At 44.7% G+C, this 16,651-nt stretch overlaps 1 protein-coding gene across 1 annotated transcript in view; it reads right to left on the bottom strand.

Annotated features, from left to right (window-relative positions):
* The window catches only part of PLCB2 (phospholipase C beta 2), a 50,424-nt gene extending 37,437 nt beyond the window's left edge, over positions 1-12,987 (bottom strand). The window contains exons 1-3 of the mRNA XM_067295818.1: positions 12,753-12,987; positions 8,506-8,583; positions 4,872-4,940 (exon numbers count right to left, since the gene is read on the bottom strand). Of these exons, the coding sequence (XP_067151919.1) occupies positions 4,872-4,940; positions 8,506-8,583; positions 12,753-12,836 (231 nt within the window). The 5' untranslated portion in view covers positions 12,837-12,987. The remainder of the gene's footprint in view (positions 1-4,871; positions 4,941-8,505; positions 8,584-12,752) is intronic.
* Positions 12,988-16,651: the final 3,664 nt, after the last annotated feature.

The following is a 16,651-nucleotide window of genomic DNA, read 5'->3' as shown; positions in this document are numbered from 1 at the left end:
ACATAGATTTGCATTGTAAATAACATCTTGATCTGCTTTGGCAAGCTGCCGGACCACATTTAATGGCTTTTTATCTTGTCTCATTTATGTTCAAAGTCCCTGCTAATTCTTATCTTTATTACTCTTGAACCTGAGCCAAAGTTCATTCTGCCCTGTCTCTCAAAAAAATTCCCATCAAGAAAAAAAACTGGAGAACATTCTGAGTAGCTCTCAAAGAAAATAAAACAAGGGGGTGAGAAGGGGAAACCTGCACATGCATAGAAGAGGTCATGGGAGGACTCTAGCAATCCGCGTTCCTGAGTATGGGCTAATATACCAGCAGATGACGGCTCAGGAGGGAGGGAAGGAACAAAGCAGAGACTCTCTGCTGAAAGAGAACAAGTCACTCTCTCATCTTCAGGCAAGTTCAGTTCCAGGAATCATTTCCCTCTGGGGCAAGTAGCAGAGTGGCCCTTCTCACTTGGGGGTGGCTCCTATTGCTGCCAGCTCTTAGCTACTTGTTTCTTCTTTCTTGTCAGACTTTTATATCCAATGGGTACTATTGGCTGATGACATCTACTCTCTAAGCACTATTCACAGTCAGGAAGGAAGTGCCACCAGTTCCTGCCTTCCAGCTTGCAAGGACAATACAGTGGCCTGTACTGGTGAGGGAGGGCATACCACAGCAGCTCCTTTCAGAAGTGGTTTTCTGCACAGGAACTTCAGTGTTACTCTTTTTGCTCTGCCCAGAGAGGTTACAAACAAAAATCCCAGTCCTCTTCCTCACCATTAGCAGTGGGAGAGTGCTAATGTACTTTGAGAAAGCAGGTAACTCCCAACACCCACATTAGAAGCATCCATTAGCAGAGAGACTCACTTCACCTCCATTACTCTGAAAAGCTCAGTGCCCGTTTGGCTGTCACAGAGCCCAAATTACAGCCAGAAAGTGCACAGAGCCTTGAAGAGCAAAGCAATAGCACAGATTTCCTCAGTAAAGCACTCTCCTTCCTTGTAAACTCCTTTAGTCACACTCTAGTATGAAAAAGAAATCACAAGTTTTGCCACACAGAGGCTGTGGATTTACTATGACTGCTGTCACTTACACGGAAGAGGAGGGGAAAAGGATGTCTGATTTGTTATTGATGCTATCGCAAGCTCTTCTCACAGCTGTGATCTTGCTCTCCTTGTCTTAAATATCATTCATTAGCCCTTTTCCTCTGTTTCTGGTCAATGAAACAAGTAACTATTAAATTTCAGCAGTTACATCCCATAACCATTCCAAGCCATTATTTTCTAATATGAGAGACCAGCACTCTTTTTCACTCTTCCTCCCTTCATCTCTAATAGATCCTTCTGTGTTTGTTTGCTTTGTCACACCAGTTTTTCACATTTATACCTTCCTGCAATTATGCACCAGACCTGGCTGTCGTATCTGGAAAGTGTGGTGATTCATGTTAAGAACTTCTTACTGCTTTCTGCATTCTTTGAGTGCTCCCAAATTCTGTTCTCAGGAAGGCCAACTGAATACACAACTGATGTCTTTAAACAAGCTCTGCAGAAGCATTTGGGATAGTACAGACATATGTAAACAGGAAGTTTCCAGGACTGGCACATTTCTCCCACTATTTTGGTTCAACACGCGTTTTAATGACCACCCAAGACCCTCCATCATCCCATAAGATAAAGATGGAGAAGTAGCCAGCCTAGCGCATGTTACTGCATGTTGTCATAGAAATGCCAGAAAATCTCACGAAATAAAAAGGGGACAGTTATGTTAAATGAGCCTCCCTAAGTGACATGCACAATTCAAAGCACTTGGGGATTTTCACAGCAGAGGTTGTCATGACATGCATTACATGTTGAAAACACTTAATAAATCACCTAATGCTTTGACCTTTGTTTCTTTGTTTGTAAAAACCGAATTGTTGCACTTCCCAGGACTGTAAAATGTAGTCTCTGGCCTATTACGATGGCTAGAATGTAACAGCTATTCCAGGTCAACCAAAGATTCATCTAGATGCTTGGGGAAGAGTAAAAGAACAGGGCAAATGTAAGGATACTTTCCTGACACATTTCTGCAGCTTCCAGCAATTTATGGATCAGCAGCTTCCTAAATTAGAGGCATATCTGGTATTTAATAACCCTCAAGTAGCATTTCCTTCTAGACCTATGATTTTTTAAACTCACGTATGTTTTCACTGCTTGTGCAGCAAAGCGTCCCACAGCGCAATGACAACATGTAAAACAGCACCTCCTTTTGCTTGTGCTGAACCTGCCTCTGGAAAATTCCACTTGATGCGTAGTTCTCACACTGGAAGAAACACTGAGCAAATGCTTTGTGTTCACCTCCTCCAATTTTGCAGCACTCTACCATATTCCCCCACAACCTCCTCATCTTTTTTTAACAGACTTCCATCTCTGTCTATTCAGATGCTCTTCATTCAGAAGCCATTTCATACTTTTATTACTCTTGCTGTCCTTCTCTACCTTTTCCAATTCCTCTTTATCTCATTTGAGCTAGGGATACCAGAAATGCTCAGAAATATGGATGCATTAAGGATTTGTACAGCAGCATAATGATATTTCCTAATTCTTTCCTCATAATTCCTAACATAATTTACATTTTTGAGCAAATACTACTGAACAGACTTGATGTTTTCATAGATTTATCATAACCCATGATCTTGTTTTTGAATAGTAATGGTCAGCTCAAGAGCCTGTTGTTACAGAAGGTTAGTATTGTTTTTTCTCTGTGTGCGTTGCTTGATGTTTATCTGTACTGAATTTTATCCTGCATGTGATCATCCAGTCAGTCAGCAATACAGACTGTCTGCAAATCAGCCCTCATTTTATTACCCCAAATATCTCAGTACCATTGGCAAACTTTGTCATGCCACTAGTCACCACCTTTGCAGATCATGTATGAATATACTGTATGTCACAGGCCCAAGCGCAGCTCTTTCTGGGACTCGACTGATTCTCTCTTCTCAAGAGACCACTTATCTACCTTTTTTTCCTTTTCTCAAGCAGTAATTTTTCCATGCACAGATCTCCGCTCCTATTCTCTTCTGTAAAAGCCTTAGATTGTGATGGGACTCACACAGGCCACTTTCCAATTTTACTGAAAAGATTTTAAGCTGGCCGTGAACACAGCTGCTGTTTCCCCTCCTCCTTTGCTTTTTGCTGCCCTGGTACTACTCATGAATTTCTTCTTACTCCTTTCCAAAAACTTTTTGGTGTTTTTATTAAAAATTCCTGTTTCAAAAGGTCGTTCTCACACAGTAAGGTGCCATTTTGTCTTTTGATAAGGATTGTGGTCATCACAAAACTGTACTGTGAATTACTCTCAGAAAACAGGAGTTGGTTTTGTTTCCAGAGCAATTCCTTGCTTGTGAGTAGGGCTCATCACAGAAAGATGCCATTTGAGTAGAAATTCCTTCTGTCTAGGGGCAACACTGACACTGCACTTGTGCGAGCATTTTTCCTGATAGTCTCCAATGAAAGTCTTCCTTAACTAATTGCTAAAATCTAGGTCTTTTTTTCTCCAGCCTGGCTGCTGTCACCAAAGGAATTTCTGGCCTCGGATATTTGGTCTCAATACTTCTACCATTGATTTATATTCTACATCAAAGTTGAATTTATTTCCTAAGCAGGTATTCCTGAAGTTTAACATCATAGAAAATGGCATCCCATGCCTCTTAAGAAAGTTGGCCTTTCTCTTAGTGTTCAAATAGTGTTCATTCTGTCTGAAGTGTAACATCTGGTTCTATTAGCTCTGAGTATTTTATTTCCCCAAATCAAAAAAGTTTGAGAGCTTTTTTTTTTCCCCCCAAACATTGCAGACAAATTTTTTAGGCTTGTTGAAAACTCATAGATATATTTTTTTCTAGTAAATTTCTAAAAAGCAGCTCAGATTCTCAGAGGAACCCAATACAATTTTTTAAAAATCGTATGAAATTTGTATTGTTCTTGAACTCTGCTATGCCTTTGTAATCCATCTCACTACATTCTTTTGAGAAACAGGAGTCTCGGAGAGCTCTAAATAGACACTTTCACAGTGATATTAGGAAAACAGCCATACTTCTTACGCAAAGAGGCTGCTCAAGTCTCTCAGTATATATTGCAAAATCTTCCTCTTTTACATTAGATTGAGAACCACCTATGTTATTATATGGAGCCATTATTTTTACTCCTTTGTTTTCTTTTTTTTCCCCTTTTCCCATTTCAGTTTTACTTCAATTTTCTGCTTGCTTTTGTCATATATGAAAAAGTTAAAATAACAGGATAAAGTCCTAGCATGAATAACTTTGCTACAGAAAGCTTAAATTATAACTGAAACCAAAATCAAAGCCATAATCATGTGCTTCCCTTCAGTCTCCTACCCTGCAAGCAGACAATTTAAACTTACTTGAAAATAAAATAAAAATTGTAGCACTACTTTTTCTTGAAACTACATATTCTTCCCTTTAAAGGGGAATAAAAAACACTTTGGGTTTGAATCTCGCTGTAACTACAGGTTTGTAGCTGCCTTGACCCAGCCTGTGCATCTTTGCACAAGGGAGAAGCTCTGGTGACTCAGTACAGAAACATCACGAGGCTCCTGCAGGACTTCCCATGTAGCTCAGTGGCTTTATTCTTGGCCTGGCCTGTACATTCAGCCAGATGCAGGGCAGGGGAGAGAACACTGCTGTTGGGCACAACAGAAAAGGGCTGTCGTTTTTCCAGCTTTCTGACATACCCTTTCCAACAAGCTCAGACACCAGAGTCTGGAACTGTCTTTCTTTAATGTGCACAGAGGAGTCCTGGGGAACCTGCCTCAGCTTATGCCAAAGCCCTGGGCAGGTTTGCCTTTCCTGCGCAAACCGTTGGCAGAAACAAAGTCATGCACTTACCTTGGGGATTTTGGCAAATCTCCCTACTCGAGTATCTCGGATGCTGGTTATATCCAAAATTTCCATTTCCTACAATAGAATAAGGACAAGGAAGATGAAGGCACTGGAAGAAGGAAAGACAAGACCATTACAGAGTCTCTATAAGCTGCAAAGCAGGTCTTAGCTAGAGCTCTTTACTGGAGAAGAGGTCTCCCACCAGGAACAACGTAGGCAGGGAAACAGTAGCTGCCGACATGCTAAGCTGGCAGGCTGGATAGTGTAGAGGAGGCATTGGTCTGCAACTCCATCCTCTTCAGGGTGAGACCAGAGGCCCACTGCAGATTACTAGGGCTCTGGCATGTGGGATGAAACATAGCTCCTGCCTAGCCATACAGCAGGCCTCAGTTTTCCTGAATCTTCACTGCCAGCCTCTGGGCTTCTCTAGCCTAGGAGCTTTTGAGGCTTTTCTGGCCTCAGTGCAGGGACACTATTTGGACTATTTGGTCATGGAAGAGGCTCAAAGCCTGAGCTGGCCCAGAGATCCAGGCAGAAACAGAGGCAGCAGAGCCTAAACAACAATTCTGCCAACTACTTACATTGGCAAGGAGGGAATGGGGACACCACCACACCTGTACCTTCACTTCAGGGCAGGCCACAAATTGGCAGGATGAGGATGCTAAATCAGGGCTGAGTAAATAAAACCCAATAAAGCAAATAGTGTCATCTTTGAATGAAAATGGATAACCTCCAGAGAGCCCAGGCAGAACGCGAAATGCTCCATAAGCACTGCGGAGGGAAGGCACAGCGCTCGTATTAGCCACATGTCCATCCTACTCCATCCCATTTGGTTCAACTAATGGAAATATGCAGTGCAGAAAAAGCATGCACAAAGATTTAATACATGAATGAGCACAGCCTTTCCTACACTACTATTATATCCTCTCACTTCTGTACCAGAGTCAGGTATTGCTTGCTGGACATGGAAGTCCTAACAGGAGATGGAGTGTGCAACATGCACAGGCTTGTCCGTATGAGAAAACTCTGCCTCAGTAATGGCCCATATGTCAAAGCAATCCAGAATCTCCTGTCACTAATGTTCTGAGCCTTTCTTTTGTCTCTACATATTCAACACAGAGCAACAGAGCTGGAAGACAGGCAGGACCATCTTCACCTGGGTCATTCCCAACAGACTTTCACCTAATCTGTTCTGAAGCTATTCCCATAGGAGAGATTCCACAGCCTTCCCTAAGCAACTCACTCCGTAGCCTCACTGTCCTCACTACTGGCTACTTGTAGTGTTTTTTTTGTCTGTTTTTTAAATATCCAACCTGAACTTCCTTCCCCTCTTACTAATCTGCCTGCTCACCATGGACCTGGAAAACAAATCATACCTGTTGCAGCAGATAATATAGTTTTCCAAGATCACAATAAAAAAACAATGTGGATACTGTATCTTCTGGCTGTATCTCCATATTCTTGTCAAGTGGGATGGAAATGTTACTTTTAATCTCACTCCTTTCTGAGTCCCTAGGGCAAAAGTGGTGCAGTAGTCTGTCTCTCCTCTCTCTCTCCCCCTGCCCGTGTCCCCCCTTCTCTCTTCTCCCTCTTCTGCCTCTATCTTCTCTCCTCTCTCTCCCCCTCTCTCCCTCTTCCCTCCCTCTCTTTTCTCATCTCCCTCTCTTCCTCCTCCCTGTTCCCCTCTTTCTCTACCCCTCTCCCCATGTCCCTCTCTTTCTCTCTCCCCCTCCTCTGTGTCCTTCTCTCCTCTCTCGCTCCATGTCCTTCCCTCTCCTCTCCTCTCTCCCCTCTTCCTATGTCCCCCTTCTCTCTCTCCCTCTCTCTCTCTTCTCTCTCCCCTCTCTCCTACCTCCCTCTCCCCATGTCCCCCCTTCCTTCTTCTCTCTCCCTCTCCTCTCTCTTTCCCCCCACTTCTCTCTTTTCTCCCTCCCTCTTCTCTCTCTCTCCCCATCCCTCCAGTGTCCCTCTCTCTCTCTCCTCTCCCTGATCTCCTCTCCCAGTGTCCCGCTCTCTCACTGTTCATGACAAGAGGATCTCAAGAAGAGCCAGCCACAGAAAGGTTAATAAGCCACAGGAATTCAACAGAAACTATCGATCATACCACCTTATGATACATGTGTGTAAGCCCATCTCTTGTCCCTGGTCACTGTGCACATGACCTTCACCAGCTCCCTCTGGCAGCTTTCATTTGTCCCTCATCTTTGTTAGCTCATACACTGCCTGCAGATTCCTTCAGAGAGTGGGAATGATGCCAGACAAATGCTTCCCCAAGGAGGTAAAACAGGCAGTTGCTCCACTGTGGCTCTCAGATTTGTTTACATTTTATTTTATTTTAGGTGCTAACCAATGGCATTTCTCAGCAAAATGAGACACCAAGTCTGGGCTTCTTAATCTCAGCAGTGCTTCCTTATCCCTGCCCCTTTCCCAGGTAATTAAATCCCTCACAACCATAACATGGTGAAATGTCTCACTTTTGAGGGACCATGACAGTTCTCCAGCCCCATGTCTGTACACCTGCTCCAGAGCTACCATTTCATCTTGCTATCTGGCTGGAACCCTTACAGCTCCACTTCTACCACCAGGAGCAGCCCTTGAAAGGGAGCATGAGAGTGACAGAGACAACTGAAAGGAGAGTGCATCTTCTAGAGGGATGTGGCAGTCCCCAACCTTGCAGCACCATGCTCTCAGAGGATACAGCTGTGTGGCAGCACCTTATCCCAGCTGGCACTGGGGCACAAACTTCCAAGGAAGCAGACCTCATCAAAAAAAATCAGGTTTCTTGGCCAGGGTGCTGTGCAGGACTACTGTCTGTATCTCTTTATCTACCATGCCTCTTCAGCATGTAGGTCACGAGGAGGAAGTTGAGCTGAACCACAGCTCCGCTCTGGAAAGCAGAAGTAAGCCCAGCCTTCCACCTCCAGACAGCCAGACCTCTCCACCCATCATTGCTACTCAGAAGTGAGGAACTGAATCTTCTTTCCTAAATTTATTCCCTCTCACTTTCCTCCAGCATCAAGGGAACCAGCATCCTGTGCTTTACCTCGACAGTATGTGCACATAGCACCTTGGCCTTAGAGGAGCCCAAATCACTCTCCATACCTGGTGTAGTCTCTACATCACTTCCTTCGTTATTTTTTTCAATCTCTAAAGCATCAACAGGTCAGTTAATTACAGCACAGACTGCACATAAGGCACATGTTAGCTGAAGCTGCATGCATCTAATTGTGTGCATCTTGCAACTGGACTTCTATCCAACTTCACCACTACACACTTGGGACAATCTTTTAGCTTGCTGGGTAACAGGGAAATCAGTACTACTCCTTCCTGTCAAGTCCTTTGAAGCACATCTAATGAACTTCACAGGTATAAGACTGCCTGTGTTACAAGCACAAAAAAGCCATGCTCATCTGTCTAGCATGTTTGTAGCTTGATCTCCTGTTCTTTTCTGGAATTCCGAAGACAAATCTGCCATTGAATAAGCACTAGTCTCCCATATGCTTTGTGGGGGGGTTCCTGCTAAGTGGAATGAGTGTAGTTTGCTCTCTCAAATGCAGTATTCAAGCCTGTTTGGCATTTTAATTCTTAACAAACTTGATCTGACAATTCAGAGACCAAGCTGTGAAATCTTGGCACTTACCTTATTCTGGTAGGTCCAGTATAAGTAAAAGCCCTTTGGATCTACTCGAAGAATCACAGGAGAAGCACTTGCTGTTTCCTGACAAAAAAACAGGAGGAAGAAGGTTAATAGATTATGTGACATGGAGAATCCATTATGGAATGTAGAGTTTCCAGTTCAAATGTAGTCCCAGTTGGGGGAATCATCTTCTGTGATTTATGCAAATGAATTAGATGATTTCAATGCATCTCCAGAGTAACAGCATGAGGCTATGGAAGTAAATATCTATTGAAGCCTAGGTCTCACCTATCTTTATACATTTAGCCAAAGCAAATCCTGGAACTTTCTCTGCAATGAATAGAGAGAAGAAAGTCCTTCTAGATGTGATTCAGCTGTCATTTGAATTGCCCTCTAAGGCACCTACTTCTTTCTACGGGCTCCAGAAGCAGCCTATGACAAGCAGAGAGAGCACTCATCTGTGGCATCTACCATCTAGGTATCTACATTCATGCTAGTTATCTGGGCTCTCTTTACAGTCAATGAAAGTCAGAAACTGTAAACAGTTCTAGCCAGAAAGAGTTCAAGGAGGGGTCCATCTAATACAACTGATGAATCTACCTGAGGAGATAATTCTTGAACTCCAAGGACTGGCTTTGCATGGACTACAAAAAGAACATATGCAATCAGCTCCTATTTAAACTCCCACACTATAGGCACAAAGATGGATGAAATAATTCAGGATCCCATACAACACAGAGGGGTCCCTCCAGGTCAGAAGCAAGGCCATACATTGCAAAGGAAGCATAGGCTGCTGTGAGGTTGTGTACCTCACCTGTGAATAACTAGGGTTGCTTCTGCATTTCCAGTTAAAGGCAACTTCAGGACAACATCCATTCTCATCTCACATGCAAGCCTGGGCTAAATGACTAAGCGCGAGCTCTTTGGAAACAAACATAAGGAGTGCTTGGTGCCTCAGCTTGGGCCCAAACTCATTTAGTCAAGATGACTCCTGAGTTTACTTAACATCTGCTGCCACAGAATATATGCTCATAAGGCCTATTGGCCATTTCTAGGAGGGCTTCAAGTTTACTGCAAGATGAAATATCAAACTACTGAGCTGAAACCTGTAAAGCGTATGGAAACTGTATTTGCCATTTGGCCTTGGGCTCTTCAGTTTTCTATTGAACTCACGCTTCTCTCCAGAGTGTAACTATATTTCCAGGAACTTTCATTTTCAGGTTCAGTATTCTTCATGGGCAGTGACCACTACAGTAAGATATCCCTGCCATAGTGTGTTGTATGTTCTCTTTTCACTACCTACTGCTTCCCTCATGCTGTCCTAGGGACAATGCTGACATGCGCAGTGTCAGGCCTGCGTCCTCAGAGCTCCCAGCTGGCTCTCTGAATACATGGCCATGAGCCATGAAGAGCAAAACAGGCGCTGTAGTACCATTACTGAGCATTGCGCCATGGTTCTAGATAAGGTTATCTTCCACCAAGCAGCTTTTTTAAAAGTTGAAGCAGCAATAAGGTCCCCTGACCAAGGAAGCAGACAGCTGTGGGGTGTAGGTAGGCCCTCACAACAAGGGTGGCTCCTGGCAGCAAAGGAGATGGTGAATTCTGCAGAGGACAGTCTGGCAGCCAAATAGTCTTCTGCTCACATTGTAGAGTTCAACTCCAGGACAGAAAGCAAGTGTTGTCTGGTAAAACCCTGTAATGTGGTCTGGCATCTTGTGCCAGGCTGGTGCATAATCTTCAAAGGATAGAAAACATCTTCACTTGTATTTAGAGGGTTAAGAGTCAGCATAGAGCCAAATTCATATGTGTCTGCTTCACTTAAAAAGTCAGCTACTACATTCCACCACCTGAGGTTTTGGAAGTGTTCCCAAGCTAGTTCTTGAAATAAACTATCTGTCATATAGTAGGATCTAACTTCAAGTCTGGATGGCAGCCCCAGCTACTAATGGATGCTAAACAAGCCACAGCAAAGAGCTGGTCCTTCCTCCAAAGCGTTGCGAGCTAACTTAGTGGAACAGGTCAGAACAGTCCATAATATTGGGGATCCTATTGCACTCTCCTCGAGAGAAGATACTACAAATGCTGCATCAGATGTAGGCACCGAAAAAGATGTGCATCTTTGCTTTACTCTGAAAAACTGTTGGGTGCAGCAAAAGCTTCAGTCCAGCTCCAAACCGTACAGAGTGATGTAAAGAGCCAATCTGATCTACCTTCATTCCTTTGTCTGAACTACTTGTGGAAAGAGTTCTAAACAGTTATCAACAGCATGACCAGGTCACTTGAAAAAGTGAGACAAAAAAATTCCCAGGCTCCATGACCTCTGAAGAGCTGCTTTTATCCTCCCACTCCACTAGCAATCCTGCAGCCTGGAGCTCTTGCCATTTTCTTCTGCAGCCTGTCATAACCGTGGAGCAGGAAAGTATGAGGAGATGGAGCAATGTGACCATAACATCCGACTCCTGAAGGTTTTTGTTATTGTTGGAGGTCAAGTTTGTAAACTACATAATAATTAGGAGCAGCCTTTTCAGGAATGATTACAAATCTGTAAGCCTTAGGCAAAAATCCACACAGGATTGAGCTCCCTAATTCCCACGATTTCAACATCAAGTAAACACTCTGTGGGTCTAGAAAGTTTAACTTGATTCACCTTGGGTTTCAAGGGAGCCTGAAATTCCCAGTAACTCCAGATGAAGTACTTGAAGAAACAGCTTCAAGTTTTTGGGAAAGTGGTCCCCCAAGCCTGAGGCATAGAAAGTCAGCAGCAACTTTTTGAAAAGCCCAGCCTTTGCTTTGGCAAGTTTGGCTATGGATTTTCTCAGAAACCAAATCCCTGTTCAAACTCAAAGAAGGTGCACTTGCATTCTGCAGGCAATGGTCCCACTGGAAAGAAAGGAAAGGATGCACTTTTCACTGAACCCTGGCCTCATCTTCCTGTTTATATAGGACAAGTGGAATTTCTGCACAGTGATATTGCAACCTGTATTCATCAGCATCCTTCCTTTCTGTTAGCAGCATATTACATTACCTTCTCATTTCTTAGTGTTGCTGAACAACTCCTGTTTATGCTGCACACAAGTAAACTACCTCCTCTGCACATACTGCCATGGGTCTTAAAACTCTATGCCAGCTCTACACCCACGAAAGTAAGCATGATACTAATCCCCCCCCACATTGCTGCTGGAGGCTCCTTCTGATGCGTCTCATTTGCGATACCACATCAAACCCCGACATCTTGTGGGGGGTGAACAATCATAACCTGAGCTGCTCCCTGCTTTACCAACCTTCACACACCTCTCAGTAGCATGCACAGATCAAACTCAAGATGAGATATGGGCAGTTGCCTCTCCCTTGCCCGGGTGAGCGGGTATTGGCAGAAATCCTCTTTCATCTTCTTAGAAAGTGAGGAGGGGGACTATTAGATTGAAAGGGAGAGTTCCCAAATTAATTCTTTCTCTTCTCCTGTCCACACTTTCTTCCCCTCACAATGAAAGGCAAACAGAGAATGCAAACTAGATATTTTGAAGACACAAGAACTGAGCTGGATAGAGAAATAGCTTTTTACAGCCCCTACCCCAAAGCAAGCCTTTGTGAACAGTGCAGAACAGAAGAGAGGCAGGACAGTCCCCTAGTGCTGTTAAAGCACAGGCCTCTCTCTGCTTGGCCACTGTACATTTGGTAGCTTACAGACCCACAAGCTGGGCAGGAGTGGGAGGACATGGCTCACCCTCTGATCCACTCCAGCAACAGGGCCATAAGAGGAAGCGACTTGGAGTCCGATTGCCTCTCCATCCGTAAAGCATGGAGAATCTTCCTGATGAGTAAATCTTACCCTCCACCCTCCCAGCAGACATGTCCGAATGCAGCGTGTGCTTCTCTCCTAAGGAGACATCTGGCTCCCAGCACTGACTGCCTTCCTGGCTCACAGAGACAGGACCCCAGGGTCCTACATCAGAGAAACTGCACGCTGAACTGAGACCCAGTGGCACATTTCTGCATTTACTTCTAACCTCCACAGTAAAGAGAGGTACAGAAAGCACACATATGCTCCCTTGTTTTTAACACTCAACTCCCCTGCTCCTCTCAGTTCCCCCTCCCTCTCCAGACATAACTGGTACAACACAAACATTTAGAGTGCCCCATCCCCCACACCGAATATATGCTCCCAGCTTCTTCGCAAGCCCTGACCAAAATGTGAGGTCTGCCCTGCCACCATGCATACACTCTAGTCCAGCAAAAACCCCGGTACTCACATCATCCCATTTGATGAAGCGCTCACCCTTGGATAGATACTCCTTCACCTCTGGGGGCTGCAGGATTGGGGTAAGCATCGACATTCTGTTCTGCAGATGTGCCCCTCAGCTACCAGAAGCAATAGCAGTTGCACGGTTCACTCCTCCTTGGCCCCCTCTTCTCTATCGCTGCCTCTCACATGGCAGGGCTCTCTGCCATTGCCACTGTTGGCATCAGAAAGCAAACAGCCTCATATCCCAGGCAAATTTAGGAGTGGCAGGGACAGGCAGGCGAGGACGGATAAATCTGCATTGTAAATTAACTGCTCTCCAAACAAGCAAGAGAAGCTCAGCCCAAGGTCACCTAGAGGAAAGCTTGTGATGGGCTCAGATGCCCGTGTGAGCATACGCGCATGCACACTATCCCTCCAGGAGGGACCTACTCCTCAGAGTTGTACTTGTGAAGTGCACGGTTCTAACACTTCCGCAACTGAACTTCCTTAAATGTTCTCTTTGACGAAGTGCAGACATTGCCAGCCAACATTCAAACTATTTCAGCAGATGTGGTTACGGAACAGCTGAGAGTTTGGCTACAAGCAGACTGCCCCCTTCATGTGACGGGCCAAATACCATGTAAAATAAACGTAATCTTTGCTCTGTACAGACTCCATTTGTGGGACCCCTTGCTGCATTGTCCAGTGTTTAACAGATTTCTTCTCAGATGGCATCTGCAAAGAAAGGCAACATCACCCTATTATGTGGCTAAGATCTGAGGCACAAAAGACATTAAAGGACTAGTCCAGGGTATCTGTGGCTGAAACAGGTATCAGCCCTAGGTATGACAGTTTCTCTGTAGCTGCTTTATCTGTTAGGGTCTCTGACTTTCCTTCAGGGGTAAATCACAAATAACTCAGGTCTATCTTTTAGGCTTGTCTGTCTTCACCAAACACTCATCATCACTACAGCTGGTACTGATTTGTGGCTGGCAGGACGTGAATCCTAAATATCCACAATTCCCTCAGACCAGGCTGAGTGAATGATCTAGCAAGCCTTCTAGCTAAGTTTGCCCCTAGAATAGAGGCACATAAGATTCATGATTCTGATGCCAAGCCAAGTACAGAGACACAGATGTGACTTTTTCCCATTGTGTTATGGGTTCTTTTGAACTTCGACCCCAAAACGAGACAGATAGCAGAGCAGATGGAAATTACACAGACAGATGAAACAAAACATTCACAAGAGCACCCAGGAATCACAATATTGTCCAACTTTCATCTGGGTCTACTGCGGATACTCTGGGAACACAGAATGGGAGAGATCTGTAAAGCAGGGAATATTATGATGAAGCTGCAGGGAAGTGTCAGAAAGTAGAATAGGTTAACGGCAAACAGGGCAAAAACAAGTCCCTGCTCCAGAACTTGGAGCAAAAGGATTATGTGTGGGGAAGGGGAGAAAAGCAATTTCTGCTGGCAAAAGCATACTGGCTAAATGAAAGGAAAGAGGCTTGTGCAAAGGACTGACATGGGAAAACTTGATTTTAGTCAAAGGCCATAACCCCATAGCTACTCAGAAGCGGAGATAGCTGCATTGCACTTGCTATAATGGGATTTCCATCTGCTTGGTGGGATTCTGCCCTGGTTCTCTTCTATGAAAGTCATAGAAGTCATGGTGACTGCAATACTCAGGGCAGCCATTCTCCATGAAGGACGGGATTGTAAAAGGAAGCAAAGGTTATGTGAGAAGGGTGGACGTAAACAACTCCCGCTGCAGAGGGAGCCCGCTGCATGGTTTCGTTGCTCCCTTCCCAACTCTGATTTACCTTGTCTGATAACAAGGCCAGCACTTTAAAGCAGATTGAACAGCCTGGGGAAAGATGAATGAAGGAATCCTAAGGGCATTCTCAAATGTCACTGGCATTAAAGCTACGGAGGGACACTAAGTGGACCTGTAGCAAGTACTCTAGCCGAAAAAAGCAAAGTTGACAGCAATTATCAGACAGGTTTCTGCTGCAAAAACAGGACACTGAACAAAGCTAATATCCTTTCCACTTTCCTTTCATGGGTTTATCTGCCTGGTAAACTAAATAAGAGGGCTTCTAGATTTTCAGCTACTAATGAGTTTTCTGTACAAACTAATTTTTTTTTTCTTTACAATGCACTGTACCTTCTAAGGATTAATTGGCTACCCAAGCTGAAGGCCATTATCTCTATTTTACCAGGGCAGAGCACTGAACTGACCTGCCCATAGCTGCAGTTACCCAGTGTCAGAGCTCAGATTAGGAAATGGTAATCAGTCACCTCCAGTCTCACAACCAAGCCACGCTTGTGGTATTAAGTTTCTTTTGCATGTGTCTCAAAGTTACACTTGCTACTCAGGCAGCCGGCTGAGAAAGCAGTGCGGTGCTCCAGGCCCAGCTAGGTCAGTATAACCCACACCTCCTCACCTGCAGAGTTCTGTTACTTCAAAGCAAGAAAGCAGCAGATGACAGTGGCTCCCTAGATGCCAAAGGCCAGAGTTGGAAGAGTTCAGGGCCATCAGCAACAGCCTGTGACTTAGCATTAATGTCAGTGAAATTTTAAGTCCTGCTGAGTGGGGTTTTTCTTTGCTTTCCTTATAAGCTTAGGAACACACCTGACACCGGACCCTCCAGACACTGTCACACCAAACTAAGTATACACAGAGAAAGCCCACAGTAGCACAGGAGGCTGCAGAGAGGAGGGAAAGCTGTCTTTCCTCTCACTGGATCCTTTCCACAAGGCTAGAGCAGTTTCAGGGCTGCTTTAACTTAGGGAGGAGCTATGAAAAGGATAAGGAGCATTTATCCTACTGAGAAGTGTGGCAGTCCTTCTATCTTCTGCTACACAGGCAAAGTGCTAAAGGCAGGCATTGGAGATCACAGCTGTGAAGAAGTGAAAGGTGGGATGTGCTTTGCCATCTGGTACTGTCAAAAGTAGAGGGGCTGCAGATGAGACCAGGCAGCAGCAACTACTGGTTCCAGTGGCCCATCCTGTATTTTCCACAGTTGTTATCGCTCATGAGGAATGTCTGCTTCCTGCCAGAACCTGGGCCTCACAGAAGGGCTACTTCTATCTTGCATTCTTTCAGATCTAGAGATTCATTAGTTTTCTCTGTCTCATCAGTGAACCCAAAATACAGCGAGAACCCTGCCACAGCTTTACTTGCTTGTCTCTCATGGTCAGCTTTTCCTAAGGAATAAAATAATAAAAATAATAATCACCTCCGCCTCCCAGAAGATAAGTGACCAAGCTAGCAGCTGTTCTAAGTGGCTACATGGCACTGCACAATGCCAACTGCTAAGATCCCTACTTGCATAAAGACAGTCACTAAGGCTGCACCTCACATCCTTTTGCATGACCCAGCCTCCTTATCTTTCATTTCACACTCCTTGCTCTAGGTGAAAGCTTCCGTCCCTTTTGTGAAGAGATGACTGACGGATCAGCAGTAGAATAAAGCCCTCTGCCCTCTGTTGAAAGCACTGATATCGGACCAGGCAAAAGCAGCAGCACTTAGAGCAGGATTTACTCTAACTGCTCTTCATCATCTCTCTCCTGCAAGGCACATCACCTGGTTTATTCCCATGCTACATTCACTTCATTCCAAGGCCCTGTGCCTCTTTTGCTTTCTGCCCCTACCCTCACCTACACCCCACCACCTACTACGAGAGTTGGGGTAGGTAAAAATTTCCTGTTTTCTTCTGCGTTCCTTATCTCCCCTTTCCTACCTATCCAGCAGCCTCTACCTCCCACAGTCAAAGTGCACACAGAAGCAAAGTAGGCAGCATCTCCCTTCAGAGATTTTACAGGATAGAGTTTGTAGACAGTAATTTTAAGCCATGCTGTCTATTAAACTGCCTTGACTGGATGTCTCCCAAGTTTTAGCAAATTACACTGTAACCCCGA

This window comes from Apteryx mantelli, chromosome 4 (genome assembly GCF_036417845.1).
Source record: "Apteryx mantelli isolate bAptMan1 chromosome 4, bAptMan1.hap1, whole genome shotgun sequence".
In the NCBI taxonomy this organism is placed as follows: Eukaryota; Metazoa; Chordata; class Aves; order Apterygiformes; family Apterygidae; genus Apteryx; species Apteryx mantelli.
This window is presented reverse-complemented; position numbering and strand designations above follow the sequence as displayed.